The following is a 23,616-nucleotide window of genomic DNA, read 5'->3' on the forward strand; positions in this document are numbered from 1 at the left end:
GACGACCCGGCTTCCTGCGGGGAACCTCAGCAGCAGGCCGTGACGACGTCTGGGATGCTCCGTCGGATGTTTCCTCCTCCTCCTCATGATCCCTCCCTGTGGGTGGTGATGTTCTCCGCCTTCTGGCACAGGGAGGGTCGGCCATGGTGTCGGCCATCCGACGGAGTTCAGCGTGAATCCCCTGGGACGCCGTCACTTGCTCTGCCTGTCTGTCCTCCATCCTCCGTTGGTGTAGCTGTAGACAGGCTATTAGCTCCGCATGTTGCTGGGCCTGCTGGACCTTGATCCCCTCGAGGACGGACACAACCTGGGCCATGCCCGTGGTGTCCTGCCGGTATGAGTCCAGGATGTTACGGACATGGGAAAATACCGGATCCCCAGCCAACTGGTCAGGCTCGCGCCTCCGCCGCTCTCCACTCCCACCACCCCTGCCCACTTGCGTCTGGCCTGCACTTGTGGGCACATGGGGTCTCCGGGACCCCTGAGGGGTGGCATTGGCGTTGTCGCCTGCCTCCTCCTGGGTGCCCGGGACACCGTGTCCCTCCTGGCGAGCCTGGCTGCATTGTGGTGTTGGGGCAGGGATCCTGGGTGTCTCCTGGGATGTGGCAGGAGTGGGGGTGGTGGTTGGCACGGTTGTACCTGACGCAGGTGCTGCAGGTGGTTGGACACCAGAGGGGCCAGGTCGGTCGGGGTCGTCCGCAGAGTGGTGAGAGTGGTCGCTGCCGGTGGGATCGGTCTCCTGCAGATCCGGGTCCTGTGAGTGTTCCCCCCCAGTGTTGGGGGGTGCAGCACGACGTTGACCTGTGTGTGAGAGAGACAATGTTACTTTTGATCCATGCAACATCCATGTTGCATCCGTTACAAAGTTGGCACATTTCCTCTTGGAATTAGGATCTGTCTTGCATTCCACTCACAGTGCACTTGTGCATGTGTGTGTCCCTTGGGCACCAATTTGGCCCCTTTAACTATGTGTGGCACAGTCTTACTTGCTGCGTCAAGTGTGACTGCAGTCAGCAGTGGAGTGTGCATGTGTGCCGAGCTATGCGTTTGCGCCTTCCTTGTAGCACTGTACATGTGCACATGGAGTGGATCCACACACTCATATGATGCAGGTGGCTGTCCTTGTGCTCGTGTACAGGTTGTAACATGGCCCTGCGTTTTGCCATGATGAAGAGGGGGGGTTCTGGCACTGGGCACCCTTGTCTACATGCACGCAGTCCACCTGCTGACGAGCAGACATTCCCACACACCAAAGGACTGATTTGCTCTCCCTGTGTCTCCCTCCTTCTCTGTCCCCCTCTCCCTCCCTCTCTGTCCCCCTCTCCCTCCCTCTGTGTCCCCCTCTCCCTCCCTCTGTGTCCCCCTCTCCCTCCCTCTGTGTCCCCCTCTCCCTCCCTCTGTGTGTCAGCCTCCTCCCTCTGTCCATCTTCCTGTGTCTCCCTCCCTCTCTGTCCCCCTCTCCCTCCCTCTCTGTCCCCCTCTCCCTCCCTCCGTGTGTCACCCTCTGTCACCTTGGCCCAGCTTCCTGGGCACACACTGTTAGCAGATCTTTGAGTGGCCCTTGGCCTGTTGATGTGAGTTTGTTTCTGATCTCCAGGCACCCATTTTGTCTGCTGTGTGTCTGTGCGCTGCTGCTGTGGTGGTGTGTGCTGCCACTCTTTCACACTGTTGGCTGTTCATTAGCTGCTGGCATGTGCAAAACAGTGCCTTCACCCCCATGTGTTGATGCAAGGCATCCGCCATTTGCTGGCAAGTCATTCCTGTGTTGGGACACAGTGTTTGTCTGGCTGTGACCTAGGCCATATGGGCAGAGGGCATTGTTGTCTGCTTTGGAGTCGCACTATGTGATTCTTGGTGCCCACACTCCCGCCATCCGGGTTACCGTGTCATGTGTTGTTGTCTTCTGTGGCCTGTGACTTGACATTGTCCAGCTGGGTGCATGGGGCATGGTGGCAGCAGTGGCATGTGCCTGCTCATGGAGTGTGGTTGAGTAATGCGATGGCTTGTGGTGGTTGCGTGCCTGTTAGTAATTTTGTTTGTGGTTGCAGTTCCCCCCATGTGAGGTGCGTTGTTTGTGTACTCACCCGGGTCTCGGAGTCCTTCTACTCCTTCAACTGCCTCCACCGGCAGTATGGCCATCACCCTCTCCTCCCAGGGATGGTACTGTACGGGTCTGCGGGAGGGCCCTCCTCCGGTGGCGTTGGCCTGGTCGTGTTCCTCCTGTCTCTTGGCTCTGACCCTCCTCCGCAGATCGTACCACCTGTTCTGGCAATCCTGCTTGGTCCTCCTGGTGTCCGCAACAGCATTCACAGCATCGACGATGGTCTGCCACATGGCTGTTTTGGCTGCCTGGCTGGTGCTTCTGACCAATGTTCCAAAGATCTGTGGCTCGACTCTGAGGATTTGATCAACAAGGACCTCCAACTCTCGGTGACTGAACTTTGGATTCTTGGTAGTGGGCATGGTGAGGGGTGTGGGTGGGGATGGTGTGGGTGTGGGGGTGTGTGGATGTTGGGGGGGGGTGTGGATGGTTGTGTGTGTGTGTGAATGTGATGAGAGGGTGTTTGTGAGGGTGGTCGTGTGAAGGTGTGCAAGTGTAAGATGTGGTGTCGCTTGTAGTCTGGTTCTGTGGTGTCTGGCAGCAGTGGGTCTGTTGCAAAGGCTCATGGTTTGTGTGTGTGGGCCCTTTTTATTGGTCCATGGGTGGGTGTGGCAGTGTTTGAATTTTGGGTGGGTGTGTTATAAGGAGTGGTGGTGTATTGGGCCTCTGTTTGTTTTTGACAGTTGCAGGTCAGTGATTGTGTTATTTTAGTGGTTGTTGGCCATGTTTAGTGGCTGTGTGCCTTTCGAATGGTGTATTGTTGAGTTGTTTTGTTTTGTCCTTGTTGTGTACGTGCGTTTTGAGCGTGTGTACGGTGTGTACATGGGCCATTTGGTTGTACGATTTGGTCCTTGTGTGTGGCTTTGCACGACTCGTACATGCGGTTGTGATGTTGGGGCATGGGGTGCGCTCCGTACTTAGGAGGTTGTGTTGGGGGTGCGCCAGGAACGTACTGGGGTGGGGGTACGACTGGAACGTACTGGGGTGTACATGGACGGTGGTACGACACGTACAGGGGTGGGGGGGTGTACATGGACGGTGGTACGACACGTACAGGGGTGGGGGGGTGTACATTGACGGTGGTACGACACGTACAGGGGTGGGGGGGTGTACATTGACGGTGGTACGACACATACAGGGGTGGGGGGGTTTACATAGACGGTGGTACGACACGTACAGGGGTGGGGGGGTGTACATTGACGGTGGTACGACACGTACAGGGGTGGGGGGGTGTACATTGACGGTGGTACGACACGTACTGGGGTGGGGGTACGACTGGAACGTACTGGGGTGTACATGGACGGTGGTACGACACGTACAGGGGTGGGGGGGTGTACATTGACGGTGGTACGACACGTACAGGGGTGGGGGGGTGTACATTGACGGTGGTACGACACGTACAGGGGTGGGGGTACGACTGGAACGTACTGGGGTGTACATGGACGGTGGTACGACACGTACAGGGGTGGGGGGGTGTACATGGACGGTGGTACGACACGTACAGGGGTGGGGGGGTGTACATTGACGGTGGTACGACACGTACTGGGGTGGGGGTACGACTGGAACGTACTGGGGTGTACATGGACGGTGGTACGACACGTACAGGGGTGGGGGGGTGTACATTGACGGTGGTACGACACGTACAGGGGTGGGGGGGTGTACATTGACGGTGGTACGACACGTACTGGGGTGGGGGTACGACTGGAACGTACTGGGGTGTACATGGACGGTGGTACGACACGTACAGGGGTGGGGGGGTGTACATTGACGGTGGTACGACACGTACAGGGGTGGGGGGGTGTACATTGACGGTGGTACGACACGTACTGGGGTGGGGGTACGACTGGAACGTACTGGGGTGTACATGGACGGTGGTACGACACGTACAGGGGTGGGGGGGTGTACATTGACGGTGGTACGACACGTACAGGGGTGGGGGGGTGTACATTGACGGTGGTACGACACGTACTGGGGTGGGGGTACGACTGGAACGTACTGGGGTGTACATGGACGGTGGTACGACACGTACAGGGGTGGGGGGGTGTACATGGACGGTGGTACGACACGTACAGGGGTGGGGGGGTGTACATTGACGGTGGTACGACACGTACTGGGGTGGGGGTACGACTGGAACGTACTGGGGTGTACATGGACGGTGGTACGACACGTACAGGGGTGGGGGGGTGTACATTGACGGTGGTACGACACGTACAGGGGTGGGGGGGTGTACATTGACGGTGGTACGACACGTACAGGGGTGGGGGGGTGTACATTGACGGTGGTACGACACGTACAGGGGTGGGGGGGTGTACATTGACGGTGGTACGACACGTACTGGGGTGGGGGTACGACTGGAACGTACTGGGGTGTAGGTAGACGGGGCTGTGACACGTACTGGGGTGGGGGTGTGGCTCGAACGTACTGGGGTGTAGGTACACGGGGGGTACGACACGTACTGGGGTGGGGGTGCAACTGGAACGTACTGGGGTGTACATAGACGGTGGTACGACACGTACAGGGGTGGGGGGGTTTACATTGACGGTGGTACGACACGTACTGGGGTGGGGGTACGACTGGAACGTACTGGGGTGTACATAGACGGGTGGGGGTATACATATACGGGGGGTACGTGTCGGACGTACGGGGGCTGGGGGGAGTGTTGGGCGCGTATGCGGGCACATGTCTCCATGGTTGCTATAGGTGTTCGGTGCGGACGGTGTTTTTTCCATACGGTTGTAGGCTCGGACGCACGGGATGGATCGTGATTCCTCGGTCGGACTTGGATTTTTACGTTTGTAAGGTAAATCGTCCGAGGACGTGTCGGACACATTTTCCGACCCGAGGACGTGTGGGGAATGATTCCCGGTGCGGGTCGTATGGACTTTTTACCATGCGAATCGTGATTGCCAGTTCGTACGGCATTTGTACGATTCGTACGGTAAAAAGACCCGATACGAGTCGCACGGGGGAATTTTTTGCCGGATCGTGATCGGCACCATGGTGTTTTGCTCTGTTGTGCAAGAAAGAGGTCTTTCGTTTCTGGCTAGAGATTGCGCCCATTGTGCAGTAAAGTCTCATGTAGACAAGACAAGTTTACCTTTTTAAATGTCAGGCAAGTTAACCATCATCCTTTGGGTGCCTTTAACTTAAGCATCCTTCCCTTGATCACTTTTCTATGTGCATATTATCAAAAGCAAATTACTGAAAGGGTGGGCCCCTGTCTGTATTCCTCTATGGCTCATAACATTAGAAAGTGACATCTTCCGAGGCCTCAGTTATGTCTTCCCCTCTTTTAACATGTGTTCGGTTGTCTGCCTTTTTGCAACTTTTTGTGCTTCTCCGAACGTCCAACGCACTAACAGACTTTAGAAACTTGAATGAATTTGTATCAAGAATGTTTCCTAGTCCAGAAGCACAGTATTTGTTTCACTGCAGCCATCAGTTTTAATTTGCCCTTGCTTGTTATTGATCAGATGAAAGCTCTAATTGCACCCACTTAAAGGGGAATGGCAGCCAACATGCAGCCTTTCTTATACAGAATGTCAGCATGCTTTATTGCAAGACTTTGAAAAATTAGCGATCTTTATTATTTCTATGTTAAAACCAAATCATGGTTGGGTGGTGGTAATAAGAAAGTAGATGAATGAAAAGAATGTCTATTAGGAACAGACGAGACCGAATTTTTTGAAAATATAACAATCATTTAAAATGAGGAAAGATCTCAAAAGCTCACTTTTTAACCAGTCAAAATCTCACTATTTCACTAGTCAAAATCTCACTATTTAACCAGTCACAATCTCACTATGTAACCAGTAACCCTGGGCAGACAATTACGCTACGCTTGCGTAGTTTGTGCTACTTCGCGCTACGCGAATTGCATGTAGCACAGTGCAAAACATGTAGCGTAGCGTAGTTGGCATTTTTTGCTCACTCGCGGTCCTCAAGTCAAGTTGGCGGCCGCGAGCGAGCAAAATGACATCCCGGCGAGACTTTTTCCTCGTACACGATCAGCAACATCAAGTTGCCGATCGCGAGCGTGGAAAATAAACCTCCCGGCGAGATTCTCAACGCGGGGAGGTCAGGTTTCTCATTGCGAGTGGTCGCGTATGCTCGCGACGAGAAACTACCAGTCCACGTTGAGAAAGCTGCTGCTCGAGTAAAAATCTACTAGAGCGGCAGAAAACGAAAGCTCGCACTGATTGCACAGTGCAGACAAGCATCTGGCACTGTACAATCATTGCAAATAGCGCACTACGCAGTTCGCGTAGTGCTACACGTAGCTCACGTAGTGCGAAGTGCACTTTGCGTAGCTACGCGTAGGGCTACTACGCGAACTACGCCCAGGGTTAGTAACCAGTCTTTCCCAAACATCAGGACAAATTCTAGAAAACATGAGACAGGAAGCCCTTAACACATGTGCGTCCAACATAGGCTCAGGAGGGCCTGAATCATGAGTGATTTCCAGTATATCCTGTGACTGACTACATTAGTTCATTTAGCTTGATTGGATGCAAATTTATCCCAGGGATGGGTGTCTCCAGTTCTTGAGCAGATCTGGCCCTCCTGGCTCGTGCCACGATGGACACCTGATGCTTAATGAAACATTAATGGCCGCACACAGCCAATGGGTGCATTCTCCCTGATCGTGTCTAAGTTTTCAAGAGCTTGGGGAAGCCCTGCAGTGATGATGACGGTGATTGCTGCGAATCTAATTGCAGTTTGGTGCCTTCCTAACCAAACCTTAGTGATCCTATTAGCCTCAGGCGGTGCAAACATCTGTCAAAACTTTTTCTCTTTGGCAAACATTTATTTGTGCGTCCTGTACAAAAGTCAGTTATATAATAGTTAAATAATATCACATACTTTGTATGAGGTCTTTGTGCTCCGAGATCGTCCTTGCCGGATCCAACCAGTACTGCAAAAAAGAAAACACAGGAAATGACACAGTGGCACAAAGCACAGCTGGCACAATAGCTTCACGATTGCACCAAGAATGGTAGAGGCTATTCTGGTGTGAGCTGTCAAGTGAGCAAACAAACTTCAACAACAACAAATTAAAATGTGCTGTTCATTTTTGTGGCGCTCAGTCAAGTGCTTCAAGCTAAACAGAGCCTTTGCCTGCCTGTACCGCCTCACGTGTCCCTCGGCGTGCAAAAAGAAAGGTTTGTGATGTTTGCCAAACCTGGGAAACTTCACAAACCTAATCAACGTTAAGTTTAAAAAATACTGCAGAAATTACTTCAACACAGTATGTTGTGTGATAGTCACTGTAGCAAGTTTCCCTGCATGGCTCCTCACCGTCAGATGAAGTCTGAGAAGTTTTTACAACGTTGTCTATGTGTGGACATAGTCAACTCCAATTGCTAATTACTAATCTTGGGTTGCTACTCTGCAACTTGCGCTCCAGTGCCTCTTCAGTGGTCGTAAGCGCTATATAAATGCATTTACAATTTACTATTACTGAAGCCAAGTTAAACAAGCATTTGCAATGCAATAGGTCTCGCATTATTAAAGTTTGAGCTATTCGCATTGCTAATAATAATGCAACACCAATAGCTCAAACATTCAGTAATGCGAGATCTATTGCATTGCAGATGCTTTTTTTTTTAGCCCCCATACTAACATACTGACATGGAGTAAGGACCTTCAGAGGGTTTGTGCACATGCTGCAGTGCTGTGCGCTTATAGTACAGGCCTCAGGCTCTGCCACGGCTGGCTCAACCTTTCACTTCCACCGTACACATGATTTGTGTAAATAGCCGCATCTCAGAAGCGGCATCTGCTACTACAGCACTTAGAAGCCAGGCGTTGTCAGTAAGCAGTGTATATGCACAATTATTATTATTTTTTTGCAGTATTTGCAATGCAATAGGTCTCACATTGGTGAAAGTTTAAGCTATTGGCATTGTAAATGGCAATGCCTTTTATTTATGTTTTAAAAACCAACACGTAAATAAAAGGCATTGTCATTTACAATGCCAACAGCTCAAACTTTCGCAAATGCGAGACCTATTGCATTGCAAATGCTTGTTTAATATCTGGTGACCCTAATATCAGGGGACCCTATAGCTCTGTGGTGTCCAGAGGTCAAAGAGGGCTAGACCCGTACCACATTTTGAGTATAACCACGTACCATGGACATGAGTTTTAATTCAAATCATTGTATGCAAATGTATCTTATAGATATGCTGAAAATCTGTCATGTAGTGGACCTACGCTGGACACCCCTGGTATGCACACTACGCGCAGGATACCCCCGGTGCACACCGAATATTCACCACACCCCTGGTGTGCACACTGGATAGTCACCACACACCTGGTGTGCACACTGAATATTCACCACACCCCTGGTGTGCACACTGCGCACCGGGTATTTACCACACCCCTGGTATGCACAGTGGATATTCACCACACCCCTGGTGTGCACACTGGACATTCACCACACCCCTGGTGTAAACTCTGTGCACTGGATATATTCACCACACCCCTGGTGTGCACACTGTGCACTGGATATATTTACCACACCCCTGGTGTGCACACTGGATATTCACCACACTCCTGGTGTGCACACTGCGCACAGGACATATTCACCACATCCCTGGTGTGCACACTGGATATTCATCACAACCCTGCTATGCACACTGGATTTCCACCTCTCTCCTGCTGTGCACACTGGATATTTACCACCCTCCTGGTGTGCACACTGGATATTCACCACCCCCTGGTGTGCACACTGGATATTCACCACACCACTGGTGTGCACACTGGATATTCACCACACTCCTGATGTGCACACTGTCCACTGGATATATTCACCACATCCCTGGTGTGCACACTGGATATTCACCAGACTCCTGGTGTGCACACTGGATATTCACCACACCCCTGGTGTGCACAATACGCGGAGCATATATTCACCACACCCCTGGTGTGCACACAGGATATGCACCACACTCCTGGTGTGCACACTGTGCACTGGATATATTCACCACATCCCTGGTGTGCACACTGTGCACTGGATATATTCACCACACCCCTGGTGTGCACACTGGATATTCACCACACTCCTGATATGCACACTGTCCACTGGATATATTCACCACATCCCTGGTGTGCACACTGGATATTCACCAGACTCCTGGTGTGCACACTGGATATCCACCACACCCCTGGTGTGCACAATGCGCGCAGCATATATTCACCACACCCCTGGTGTGCACACAGGATATGCACCACACTCCTGGTGTGCACACTGTGCACTGGATATATTCACCACATCCATGGTGTGCACACTGTGCACTGGATATATTCACCACACCGCTGGTGTGCACACTGGATATTCAGCAGACCGCTGGTGTGCACACTGGATATTCATCACACTCATCCCACCTCAGGGAGCTCACCACGGCATGCAGGGAACCCACCTCTCAACTAGGCGTGCAGAAAGCCCACCTCAGGGTACAGGGAGCCCACCTCGGGGTGCAGGGAGCTCACCTTGGGGTGCAGGGAGCTCACCTCGACGTGCAGGGAGCTCATCTCTGAGTGCAGGGAGCTCACCTCAGTGTACAGGAGTTCACCTCTGGGTGCAGCGAGCTCACCTCAGGGTATAGGGAGTTCACCTCTGGATACAGGGAGCCAGCCTAAAGGTGCAGGGAGTTCACCTTAGGGTGCAGGGATTTTCCTTCAGAGTGCAGGAATCTCACCTCAGTGTGCAAGGAGCTCCCCTTTCGGTGCAGGAAGCTTAAATTAGGGTGCAAGGAGTTCACCTCAGGGTACATAGAGGTAGCCCACCTCGGGGTACAGGGAGCCCACCTCGGGGTTCAGGGAGTTCACCTCTGGGTGCAGGGAGCTAACTTCAGGGTATAGGGCGCTCAACTCAGGGTATAGGGCGCTCACCTCAGGGTATAGGGAGCCCACCTCGGGGTGCAGGGAGCTCACCTCTGGGTGTAGGGAGCTCACCTCACAGAAGCGAGTCTCACGCAGATAACTGCTTCCATTTGCCGTCCACAAGGGAGTGCTCCTCCGTGACCAGCTCTAGGGAGCTCGTGCAATGCACAGAGCAGGGCCTGCGGGGGCTCACGGTTTCTAAACTCGGACTAGGTCCATCCAGAGGGGTGGGGGGGCGTCGGGACCGACAGGAAGGGGTCACTTGTGCCCGCTTCTGACACACCCGTTACAAGCCCTGAGAACCAACATGGGGCCCACCGGCCCAGCAAAGTCTTGGGACGGGCCCAGAGTGCTGCGAAGTCCAGAGACTGAGAGGCCCATAGTGCTGCGAGGCCAAGAGTGCTGCGAGGTCCAAGACCCTGGAGTGATTTGAATGCGAAGCCGGAGCTCAGGTAGGCTGAGTGCCGCAAAGTCGTGGCGCTGCAAGGCTGAGTGCTGCCAAACTCGAAGAGCTGTGAATATGAGAGCACTGCGAGGCCCGGAGCGCGGGGAGTCAGAGTGTTGCGAGGCCCAAAGCGCTATGAGTTAAAGTGCTACAAAGCCCGGAGCGCAGTGAGTCAGTGTTGCGAGGCCCGAAGCGCTGTGAGTCAAAGTGCCGCAAAGCCCGGAGCTCTGTTAGGCTGAGTGCTGCGAAGCCCGGAGCGCTGCAAGGCTCGGAGCGCTGTGAGTCAGAGTGCTGCGATGCCGGGAGAGCTGTGAACCTGAGAGTCCTGCAACTGCTTGGAGTGCTGTAAGTCTGCGACCTCTGCGAGGCCCGGAGCACCCGAGTGCTACGAAACCCGGAGCGCTGAGTCAGTGTGCTTCGAGGCCGTAAACATTAGAGCAAAATCCCGTGGGCGAAGCCCGGCCTCAGAACCAAGCACATAGTAGGTGTCCTTAACCTATGGGCGGCCTGGTGGAGCCAAGGCCCGTAGCCTGGTGCGAGCTTTGAGTGCACGCACCTCAGCTGCAGAGGGGAAAGGTCCCTCCCATATGCCACTGTTTACACTGTCAGGGGGCTCTACCTAAGGAATCCATCAGGCTGGTGCCAATTAGTGAGCTCTGGCAGGTCACGAGAAGTGTGCTCTCACCAGGGCAGTGTGAATGGGGGCTGTGATTGGAGGGGGAAGGGGGGTGCAGGGTGACCTGGAGGCAAACACCCAGCCGAGACATTCCCACATACCAACATTCCAGGGACATCACCGCAAGTGGTTCCACATTTCAGCCGGGGCGGGTCATAGCCCCACTTCTGCCCGCAGCCTTTCAACCCCTTCCGAAGCCACATACCCAGGGCCACTGTAATGATGTGGCATTGGAGGATACGGTGCGTGTCAAGGAAAGCCATACAATGGACCATATTATACAGATGGAGTCACAACACATGACACATTCCGAGCCTTTTTGAAACACAAAAAAATCAATACAGCAAGAAAACATGGACACATTACAGACACCTAAAGATATATAGTCACAAACACGCACGAGACAAACAGGGGCATGCGCACAAAGCAAACACGCACAGATATAATAAAACTAGCAACAGCCGAAGGAAACGAGTGGTGCGCGCGAGCAGCCCACCTCTCGTTCCTTCTTTCATTTCCTTGCTTCCCTGTGAAATGGATCCAAAAAAGAAGAAGCCCACGAGTGGTGCGCACGCCACAGCGAGACATGTGGCTTCAATTATCGCGCCCGTGTCTGGGCACGATAATTGAAACCACATGACGGCCGGTGCGTGTAATAGACACCAATAGGCCATGGGCGGAGCAATGCGCCCGCCTTTGGCCTATTCCATGCTCTGTTTGTAAAAAACACACACGCACAAGCCAATCGCGGGGATCAAAAGAAAAAGCACACGCACGAGCGTGTGTGATTTCTAGGTACATTTGGAAACCCCCTACAAAAGGTCTCTCGCTGCGCGAGCAATTCTGCGTACTGCAACGCTAGGTGCGAGACCTAAAAATCATTCTGTTTCTCTACTTACAAATACTGACAGTTACTGGCCTGTCACAATTATGAGTACAGCGGGGCCACCACTGCTCAGAGACATTCCACCTGGAGATGTTACCTGCTTCAAGCAGAGGAAGGCTCCATTGGAAAACCAGGGCTAAACATGTCGAAACGGCGAATTCAAGCCCTAGGTCAAGAAATGTAAAGGGGAGACTGGCGCGATTCCCCACCCAGACAAATGGCATACTATAGACAGGGCCACTGGAATTAGAGGGCATTGAAGGATTGACTAAATTATGCGGCAAGAATGGTCAAATTATGCGGCATAATGCACCACATTTTGTGATAGTATTACCTCATTTTTTCTCTTTTTCAACATGTTAATACCATCTGGGCAAACGCTTCACCTCAATAGTACCAGTTTCATACCCAAATACAGCAATAAGCAACAGAACGACCAGTCAGCCTTTGCAAGGGACCTAATACTGCATGGCAACAAGTGTAACTGCATTTTTAGTAACATTTGATCCACCTGAATTAGATATAAAATCGTATTTTGTTAAATTCTACAGACTATGCAGGAGATTATCGATTATGCGGCAAAACATAATTATGTGTAAAATGATGTGGATTTAAAATCTCATAAATCCAGTGGACCTCACTATAGAAAAAGAAAAAACAAGTTCATAAAGAAGTGCCAGTACAAAAGGTACACTCACCTAAAACAGCAGGAAATAGAAAGCAGCACTTTACACAGACAGTTCTCACAAACACTTAACAGATAACAGCTCGCCAGTGCTCAGGGCGGCCTCCAACCACATATCTCATCCATACCCTCCTAGGATTCAGCTAGAGCATCGTGACCTTGAGTCGAAGGACCACACAAGTTTGATGATATAGGTAGAGGTTTCAAAACAGAGTTAAAGGGGCGTGGCCTGACGAGCCATCAAGGCGGACGCTTTCAAGGTGTACTCCGGCCCACCAGGCCATAATATCCGACTAATCTCCCTGTGAGAACGGACCAGACAGCACCCGTACCAGCGGGAGCTTACCTTCAGAGAGCTCTGACGGCAGAGGATCCACGGGGTGCATCGGGCGGGTGCTCCATCCCGAGGAGTGACTGGTCCGGGCCCCGTGTCCGTGGGACTTGCATTGCCTCATTCTGCCCTCGTTCTAGTGTGGCCGAGTGCTGGAGCCTCACTGAAGGCCTGATTCCTGTGAGCCTGCGGGGGCTCCCGCGGGGCAGCTGGCCAGAAGCGCCCGAGGGGTGTGGTGTGCCGGAGCTGTTGCGCACCGTGGGCAGTGCCTGGGCCATAGGGCCTGGAGCCACGAGGCAGCCTGCGGAGCCAGCGGGCAGAGCGAAAGCCCAGACAGGCCCCGGTCATGAACACACCGGTGGGGACTGTGGCCTTCGGTCGGCCGAGCCGGAACTGCCTGTGACGGGGCCACCCCATGGGGACTGCCACCGTACGGGAGAGGTTCCTGCCTACACTGACTCGCTACGCCGGACCAGCGGAGGTAGGCTCGCTGTGCGGGGCTGCAGCAACGGGCCACCTGAGGTACGGATGGGACCCTTTGTTGAATCGCCTGGCGCCCACCTTTGTTTGATTCGCCTGAGGTCCCTGCTGCATTGGGCTGGGCTCTGTTGCGAAGGGTCGCGCAGAAGCAGCACCTCAGTTTGGGGCCATATCCGGTTACCACACAACCTGCAGGCGGCACATGGCTCGAGCGTCGAGGTGACGCAGCTGTAGCTCGGGCAGGGCGCCGCGGGCTGATGGTCCGTGTTGTACATGTTCCCTATGGTACAATAAAGTTGTGTAAATTGTTAGGTTTGCTTTCACCCCACTCCCAACCATACTTGCTATTGCATTATGATGTCACTTAGAATCTTCCCTTTGTATATAGGACACGTCATGGAATGCTTCTGTCATTCCTTCGCCTTCCTCACACTTGTCAGCCACGCTCCTTGCTGGTTGCTTATGGGCCTCTTTAATTTAATAAATATCGAATTAATTACTACATGGTCGCCTTGACCTTTTGTATTCTGATACTTCAGTCCAGCAGGTGAGATACGCTTATGGTGTCCGCTATGCGGTTGGCCCCTGGGTGGCATAAGCGGCCAAGCTAGGCCCGGTGTGGCTTGCTGCCCAGGGCCGGCTGATTCCGCGAGGTCCAGCTCACGGTGTCCCGACCCAGTTCTCGCTGAGGAGTAGGAGGGGCGACCTGGAGGCTGTAGAGAGTGGGGCCCCACGTGAAATTACATGGTGCTGGAGCTGGTCCTGCCCAAAGGGATCCTCATACAACAACATGACAAAGGACAAATCCCTGGCCCCACCCACGAAACAGAGCCCCCTCGAATAATACACTACTGCGAACAGTGGGTTTACTTGTGGTTCGAACAGTCGGGGGTTGTCCATCCCGGACAATGCTGCACGCTCACAGCAATAACACAGTCACACAACATAGTGGACGCCAAAGATGGCACAGTCAGCTCGGAGGTTTAATTCCTTAGATAAGATCTTCGAAAGGCTTTAGACCGCATTCCCGAACCAGAGATCATGTTGTCAACCGTGGAGGACACAGTAACGTCGCTTCAACAAAAAGTCAACAAACTCACGGTGGTGACTCAGGAACTGGCTGCAGGGGTAGAAGATGCAGAGGGTCGCGCCCGGTAACATTAACCTGCGATGTGGGATTCCCGGAAGGGTGCGAAGGCGCCTCAATGGAAGAGTTCTTGACACAGTGGCTGCGTTCTCTCATGTCGGAAGACTCGCTCTCCCCTTGCTTTGTTGTGGGGCGAGCCACCAGAGTCCTCACGAAGAAGCCACCCCCGCACCGGGGCAAGGCCCGTCCTGTAATCACTAAACTGCAGAACTATATGGACAGAGACGCTGTTCTCCAATTAGCGGGGGCCACAAGGATAAATTCACCAACAATTCCCAAGCTATGATCTTCCCCGACTTTACTAGACTAGTTCAGCAGCAGCGCCAAACATTTGTGGCGGCCAAACGCAGACTCCGGGAACTCAACATTCAATATATGTTACTCTACCCGGCACGGATGAGGGTCATTTACAAGTCACAATCCCTTTTCTTCGATACACCTCAGACGATTTTCACATGATTCGATGAGATGGTACACCTCAGGCCACATATGCAACCTCCGTTGGAGTCAGATTCCTCCCAGGGGAATAGACGGATTCACCCAAAGAAATCCACGTCGAAACAGAGACATAGATCAATCTACAATTGGTGTTCCCAGACGCAGGGTGAAGATTCATAATTGGAACAACGGTGCAACCCAAGGGGGAGCCAACTCAACCTAGACTTGCTATATTCCGATGTGTCCCACTTGGTCTGTTTTCGAGGGGCCAGTAGGCCTAGTTGGCCTCAACGACTCCCACCTGCAAGCCCTAAAGAACTATGGTTGAGGGTGTTAGTAAGTTGGGGAAGCATTGGCGAGGGCCCCACCCGGACTCCCGTTGTGGTTCGAGGGGGTACCCCCGTCATAACAGATACTTCATATTTGCTGAGGTATTGGGGTGGGGGAGGGGGACGGGGATGTTGAATTTAGTTACTGATTGTTTAACACAGTTATGGCACAGACATAGAGGTACCACTGTTCTCACACATCCAGCCCACAAATGGCACCCCCCCTAAATATAGATTACTACAGATATATCTTGTGACCAGCTCGGAGGGATCCGCATTATGATATGGAATGTACGGGGTATACTCAACAAAATCAAATGAGGGGCGATCCTGAAACAAGCCAAAAGTCTGGAAATCAATACATTTTTACTGCAAGAAACCCACATGATGGGAGCTAAGGCACCATGCTTAGCATGCTATGGGTTTGACCAGGTCTTTCACTCACGGTTTATCCGTGAGTCCCGGGGCACAGCAATCCTGATCCATCGTAGAATCCCCTACAGATTGACCAGGGTTTGGATGGACCTGGGTAGGAGATTCACTCTTGTGATGGGCACACTATATGTGAAATAATTGACGTTGGGTAGCTTTTATGCCCCCCTCCCCTTAGGCAGGCTTTTGTAGATAGGGTCTTACACCTCTGGGGGGGAACTGCCGGACTGTTTATCAGTGACGTTAGGTGAATGGAATGACATCATGGCTCAAGTTGACAGGTGGCGTGCAGAGGGACCTAGCCACAGAACAGGAGATTCCAAGTTACACTTTCTGGCATCCTCCCTGAGATGGTTGGACATGAGGAGAGCCTACCACCCAGCAGATCTCAGATATACCTTCTTCTCAGTGGTTCACGGGTCATTCTCTAGGTTAGACTATTTTCCTACCCCAACCCCAGGTTCACAGGGCCTGAAGACTGTCAGATCACTCTCCAGTGACATTCAGACTATATATAGGGCCCTGGAGATCTCCATTTCGGTGGTGAATGTTGCCCTGGCAACTGAGAGATTAATCGTATAAAACCACCCTCCACCAGGCAGTGACGGACTAGGACTATTTAGCATCCAATGTATGCACCGCCCCCTCGGGCGTGATTTTGTGGGAAGCCCACATTGCGGAGGGTGGATATTAGCTATTGCATTGGTGAGAGACTTTGCCGCTATGCTCAAGTTGTAGAACTGTAGACCCGACAGCAAGCCCTAGAGGCCAATGTTAGAGATGGCGGCAGAGCACAAGTCAAATGCTGCCTACTCCTCTCCCAACAGCAACTGCACTAACTACTTACAAATGAGGCTCAGCAGGCATGCCAGTGTAGAATATATCAATAGGGAGACAAATCAGCAAGATGCTGCACCGCCTATGTCAAATGGCGTAATCGCCGGCCCCAGTGCCGGTACGATATGCGGAGGGTGGCCTGTCTACTAACCCTCGTGCAGTTGCTCAGGCGTTCGCAACTTACTATTCGGGCCTAAACGGGAAGTCCTGTCCTGTGACCAAATTAAGGAGTTTTGAAGGGACATACAGCCAAAATCGGTCTCTGATAGTATACGGGAACTACTCGACACACTGATTACTGAAGATGAACTCACTAAAGATCTGTCAGGCCTATGCCCTGGCTGAGTTCCGGGGCCCAATGGGTTCCAGAGCAAGTTCTAAAGACTACATATGCCCAAATTGGGTTCACACCTGCTAAAAGTACTCCAAGAAGCCCTTGAGCAACAAATCCTCCCATTGGACTGGCGACATGCAGAAATTGTGGTATTCCATACGCTGGGGCGCCCCCCAAGGAACCTTCCTCATATCGCCCTATCTCATTATTGAACTTTGAAGCTAAACTCTTAGGTAAGGTTCTTGTGGATCACCTCCTCTCGTGTATTTCCGATTTAGTCCACCCTGTTTAGGCTGGCTTTATGGGGCAGCGATCCACACGCCACAATATCAAAGGCAAAGGCACCAGAACTCAGTCGACCGGCAGCCATTTTATTAGCTGACATAGATAAAGCATTCAACTCGATCAGCTGGGATTATTTATTTCTCCTACTGCAAGCCCTCAACTTTGGCCTGAGGTTCCTGACATATATCCTCTTTCTTTACACAGACCTCTCTCCCTCAGTGTGCGTGGCCGGGGCGCTATCAGACCAATTCCCAATCCATATGGGTACCAAGCAGGGGTGCCCGCTATTCCCCTATTGTTTACACTTGCTGTCGAGCCATTAGCTGCTTGGGTGAGGTGGGACCCCCTACTGCGCAGATTCGAATGGTCCACTGAGACATCAGACAGGATCGCACTGTATGCAGACAACATTCTTTTCTTCCCGTCTGTGACGGTAGGCAAGGTTCAGGCTGAACACGGGGGCTAGCAAGACCTGGTTTTATTGCAAAAACTCTTTTCTTGCAGGATGCCAGAGTTATAGAAACATAACAACACTCTTTTCTTTTAGTCCTGTTGTGCTCCACAGGTGCTGGTTTCAGTCCTTTTGTATATCACAGGCCTCTTCCTTCGTATCCTTTCTCTTACGACTCCCCGTTCTTCAGGTATCCCGTGCACTCAGGAAGAGAAGACAAATGGAAGGGATCGTGAGGGCTAATGTCATATATAAAAACAAAATAGGGAGGGAGTGAGGGAGCACCGATACCGCAAATAAAAACCTAATTCCGTGAGTGACAGTGCTGGAAACCGGGTAACGTGAGGGGATAACAGGAGGTGTCTAATTGTTAACGTGCACCCTCCTCCCCATCCACCCTGTAATATGCTCCCGTACCTGTTTGAGCCACACTCCTCCAGGAGCGTGGCGGGGCGCTGCAGCTTGTCGTTGGCTTCCTGGCTCACTCGCATCCTCTTCTCTCCTTAATGTTGAGAGCAGCACCGCTTGTTCCTCCTTTGGTCGTTCAGCTCGGGACTCCAGGAACTCCTCGCTTTTTTCGACGGCTTCCTCTCTTCCAGGTCTGGGCTCTCCCTTGTCATGGTTTCCCTCGGCTCCCGTTGGCTGGCTGGAGATGTCGTCACTGTTGTGGGCGGCGTCCCCCGTGACGTCGTCCTAGTTAAAGGGGCCTGGTCCGAAACTAACGGTGTTCTTGTCGTCTCTTGTGTTCCCGTATGTATTTCAGTCATCTGGCTGGAAAGAGAGGAAAGGACTGATTTCAGGGGGCACAGTCCACCAGTCACCTTTATGCTCCTGTCCCTCCCGAGGCATGTTGGAATCGTGACCCCCCCTCCCCCCTAGGATTCTCCCAATCGGGGAGAGGGAACACTCTGGAGAGGAAGTCAGAGCTCCCATTATCCGCGCCCGTGCGGTGTTTCACTTCGAAAGAAAAGGGATGTAGAGACAGGCAGCATCGCAGGATGCGGGGATTGTGTCCCTTATTCCTACTCCTCCATTGGAGGGGAGCATGAGCGGTATATAAGGTGAATCGATTGCCCTCTAGATAGTACCTCAGTTTCTCTATTGCCCATTTCACGGCAAGACATTCCTTTTCGATGGTTGGATATTTTTCTTCTCGAGGGAATAGCCTTCTGCTGATAAAGTGGATAGGATGGTCGATGCCTTCTGGGGAGAGCTGTGACAGCACTGCACCCAGGCCATAGTCTGAGGCATCCGTATGCAGAATGAAGGGCTTGCTGAAATTGGGAGAGACTAACACCGGGCTAGTGGCAATTTTCTTTTTAATTGTGAAAAGGCTCCCAGCATCCCTTCTGAGGGGGTCAGTAGTGTCTGCGCCTTTACATCTTTACGCAGAACATCTGTGAGGGGTGCCGCCACCTCTGAATACTGTGGGATGAATCGTCTGTAATAGCCGAGTAACCCTAAAAAGGCTCTCGGTTCTCTTTTGGTTGATGGGAACGGGGTTTCAATGATTGCCTTCACTTTTTCTTTTTGAGGGACTATTTCCCCATGACCCAACACGTATCCGAGATTTTTTACTGACTGAAAACCTACTCAAGATTTTTTTTAATTGATCTTGAGACCCGCTTGTGCCAAGGAGTGTAGTATTAGGTGAAGGTGGGTTAGATGATCCTCCCACGAGGGGCTAAACACCACGACATCATCCAAGTAGGCCGATGAGTAGGCCTGGTGTTCCCGGAGCAACATGTTCATCAAACGTTGGAAAGTGGCAGGTGCACCTTGAAGACCGAAGGGGAAGACTGTAAACTCATACAGACCATCTGGTGTTACAAAAGCGTTTTTCTCCCTATCGGCTTCTTTCAGAGGGACCTGCCAGTAGCTCTTCATAAGATCGAAGCTGGTTATGTACCTTGCCTCTCCCATTTTCTCGATCAACTCGTCTATCCTAGGTATTGGGTAGGAGTCAAATTTTGAGATGTAGTTTAGAGCCCTGAAGTCCATACAGAACCGGGTCGATCAGTCTGGCTTGGGGACCATTATTATAGGGGAGGACCACTCACTCTTGGACGGATGAATGACCCTCATCCTTAGCATTACCTTCACCGCTGTACGCACAGCCTCCCTACGGGCGGCCGGTATACGATATGGTCCGGAGGAGTTGTAATGGAGTGCTCTATAAGGGGCGTCTTCCCTGGTTCATCAGAAAAAATGGAAGAAAAGGGACCCAAGACTATCTCTAAAGACTGCTTCTCCCAGGGTGAAAAATCCTTGTTTACAACCTGTTGGGTCAGAGTGCAGGAAGGAGAGGTTGTAGTCATTGGTAGGACTAGGTGGGCAGAACTAGGTAGGGGCCCTAACCACTTTTTCAGTAAGTTAATGTGGTATGTTTGAACACGAGTAGGTCTTATCTGTATTTTGTAACTGGTGTTCCCCACACTTCCCACTAGTCTGTACGGCCCCAAGCACTCTGATCGGAACTTACTTGTGGAAGAGGGCAGCAGTACCAACACCCAATCACCAACAGCCAACCGTCGCTACTTCTTCCCTTTCTCATAGAATTATTTTTGTTTGTCTTGCTTTTTCTCCAGGTGAGAATAGGCATGATCCCTCAGCTTTCCTATTTTTGATTTAAGGCTCCTGGTGTTCTCCAAAAAACCCCGGGCTTTATCTGCCTCCTCCTTTTCCCAGGCCTCCTTAGTCATTTCCAAGAGAGATCTCGATTGTCTTGCGGGATGCCAGAGTTATAGAAACAAAACAACACTCTTTTCTTTCAGTCCTGTTGTGCTCCACAGGCGCTGGTTTCAGTCCTCTTGTATTCCACAGGCCTCTTCCTTCGTATCCTTTCTCTTACGACTCCCCGTTTTTCAGGTATCCCGTGCACTCAGGAAGAGAAAACAAATGGAAGGGATCGTGAGGGCTAATGTCATATATAAAAACAAAATAGGGAAGGAGTGAGGGAGCACCGATACCGCAAATGAAAACCTAATTCCGTGAGTGACAATGCTGGAAACCGGGTAACGTGAGTGGATAACAGGAGGTGTCTATCTGTTAACGTGCACCCTCCTCCCCATCCACCCTGTAATGTGCTCCCGTACCTGTTTGAGCCACACTCCTCCAGGAGAGTGGCGGGGCGCTGCAGCTTGTCGTTGGCTTCCTGGCACACTCGCATCCTCTTCTCTCCTTAATGTTGAGAGCAGCACCGCTTGTTCCTCCTTTGGTCGTTCAGCTTGGGACTCCAGGAACTCCTCACTTTTACCGACGGCTTCCTCTCTTCCGGGTCCGGGCTCTTCCATGTCATGGTTTCCCTCGGCTCCCGTTGGCTGGCTAGAGATGTAGTCACTGTTGTGGGTGACGTCATCAATGACCTCTTCCTAGTTAAAGGAGCCTGGTCAGAAACATACGGTGTTCTCGTCGTCTCTTGCGTTCCCGTATGTATTCCAGTCATCCGGCTGGAAGGGGAGGAAAGGACTGGTTTCAGGGGGCACAGTCCACCAGTCACCTTTATGCTCCTGTCACTCCCGAGGCATGTTGGAATCGTGACACCATCAAAATCAGTATTGTTCCTGGTTTGTGGGGACCAAGGTAGAGGTACGTGGGTGGCTCATCTGACCCATGCTGCAGGGGCTTTCAAGTACATTGGTACATATATATATCCCCCAGCCCTACCCTCTCTTGAACGCACAACATTAATCCCTTACTACCACGTATCCAGAAGAGGTGAAGGCGTGGTCCCCTTTGCCCCTGTCCTTATTCAGTTGGTCCACCATTTTTAAAATGGTCTCATTAACATGACTGCTTTATCGGCTCCAGAATTTCCCCTACGATATTCACAATCGTGGTTTAAGCAGGTTAACGCAATTCTCAATCATTTCCCGTGGAAGGGCGGGGCAGTTAGAGTTGCCTGCCAGACCTGTATACAGTCCACCTATTGTGGAGGAATTACTAGGGGGAAATATACACCTACTACTCCGATTCCCACCTACTCAACATAAATGAATGGTGGTACAGCGCGCAGATGGACCCGGTATTTGCAGTTGAGAGATGCGTGATAGGCAACCTGGCGCTATTAGACTTCCTCTATAGTCAGGCAGGCAGGCATAGACGAGATGCCCCAATTGGCCAAAGTGAACATCCAATTACGGCGATGAACGGTCCAGCGGTTGAGCTTGGGGGACGGTTGACTTGTGCGGCCCCACTGTGGCACTCAACATATGTACGGGAGGTGGCAGAGCTTACCTGGGTTCTGCTCTTGGGACCTCGTCGGACTATCCACACTAGGAGACGTTATGAACAGGACGGTCCTCAAATCCTTTCAACAGCTGAGCTGCAGGAGGAATATCCGCTCCATCGCAACCAGTTCTATAAATATCTACAACTCAGACAAGGACTGACACCAGATATCAAGACTGACATACTTACCTGAATTCAACCCACTTGGGGGGCGACTGTTAATGGGAGATTTGGGCACTCACAAGATCAGACAAATATATAAAATCCTACTTTTACATACCGCCAAACCACGTTGGGCGTGTTACAGGTGACGTGGGAGGGTGATGTCACGGAACTAACTGACGACGACTGGACAGAGGCCCTGGCGAGTCCTCGTTGCACTACCATCGCAACACGGCTTTGTTTAATCCAATTCAAATGGATACATCGTGCATATTGCACAAGATCCCACCTTTGGCGGATGGGCGTGATATCGTCCCCTACATGTCTCAGATGTGGCGGTGAGGAAGGGACATTCCTTCACACAGTATGAAGTTGCATCGCACTCCAGCCTTTTGGTGCAGGGTAACCTCTTGCCTGGTTCAAATTACTTCTCCTACATAGCATAGACGGGTTCGGAGGCCACAGGTATGAACAACACCTCCTGTTCTTAGAACTAACACTAGCCAAGAGAGACATCTCCCAACGCTGATAAGGGGTTTCTCCACCTTCGGTGGGTGGGTGGAAGCGTGCCATGGACAGATGCATGGGGATGGAACTGGCAGTATTCCAGGCGCGAGGCTGCCCCTAGAAACATAATAGAATACGGAAGTGATGGGCAGACTACAGGGGCATTGATCTGACCTCTGCACAACCCCCAGAATCCCTTATTGAATAGGAAATACGGTCATATAGTCATGGACACAACATTAGCTCGTAGCTCTCGCCATTCCACTGCAATAGATCAATATCCTGTGCGGGCGGGGGTGGTCTTTGGTTTGTGCCTGGATTTTTGAAGTTCCGAAATATTGGTACTGCTCAGAACTATACTACATCTTGGTGTTGATACATGGGCCTTTTAGGCTGGGCTGTACTTCCAACAAAATCTCAATAAAATGTGTTCACACAAAAAATAACACAGATAAAGACACCACGGGGCCCTCGCTGAAGGTTTCTGGAGTTTCCAAGTCCTTAATACTGCTAAGCTAAAATGAAGAACAACACGGCCTGCAATACATCAGAATGTAATATTCTAGTATAAGTATGTCTTCTTTTAGGCAAAAAATATAAGGCCTATAAATGTGGGTCTATGTTAAGCAGTTGAATGTCAGCTTAGTGAAAGGTCCTCCTGATGTCTCGGATCTGATGAATTACAACTCATTCAAGTTTTCTGTTACATTCTTGGGTTGAGTTAATTGGATCCGTTCTATTGCGTGCATCCCTTTGTTGCCACTCCTTTGTGGTGGGTACTTTTTAGAGGGAGACCACACACCTCCTCTTTCTAACACCCTAGCACACCACACGAATTAGCCTCCTTGGCAGGCCCGACACCTCCAATCTCTGTCTCCATTACTTCCTTGTCTTTCAACCTCTTTTGAAAAACGTTCTTCTCATCCCCTGTGGCTCTAAGCAGTGATTCTCTCCTCAAACAAGCTTCCTTTTC

At 51.6% G+C, this 23,616-nt stretch overlaps 1 protein-coding gene across 4 annotated transcripts in view; it reads right to left on the reverse strand.

Annotated features, from left to right (window-relative positions):
- Positions 1 to 23,616, reverse strand: part of EPB41L4A (erythrocyte membrane protein band 4.1 like 4A) — an 821,385-nt gene that overhangs the window by 565,419 nt on the left and 232,350 nt on the right. For all 4 annotated transcript variants that reach the window (XM_085632598.1, XM_085632596.1, XM_085632597.1 and 1 more), the window contains exon 3: positions 6,965 to 7,016. In XM_085632598.1, the coding sequence (XP_085488724.1) occupies positions 6,965 to 7,016 (52 nt within the window). The remainder of the gene's footprint in view (positions 1 to 6,964; positions 7,017 to 23,616) is intronic.

This window comes from Triturus cristatus, chromosome 2_1 (assembly GCF_964204655.1).
Source record: "Triturus cristatus chromosome 2_1, aTriCri1.1, whole genome shotgun sequence".
Classification (NCBI taxonomy): Eukaryota; Metazoa; Chordata; class Amphibia; order Caudata; family Salamandridae; genus Triturus; species Triturus cristatus.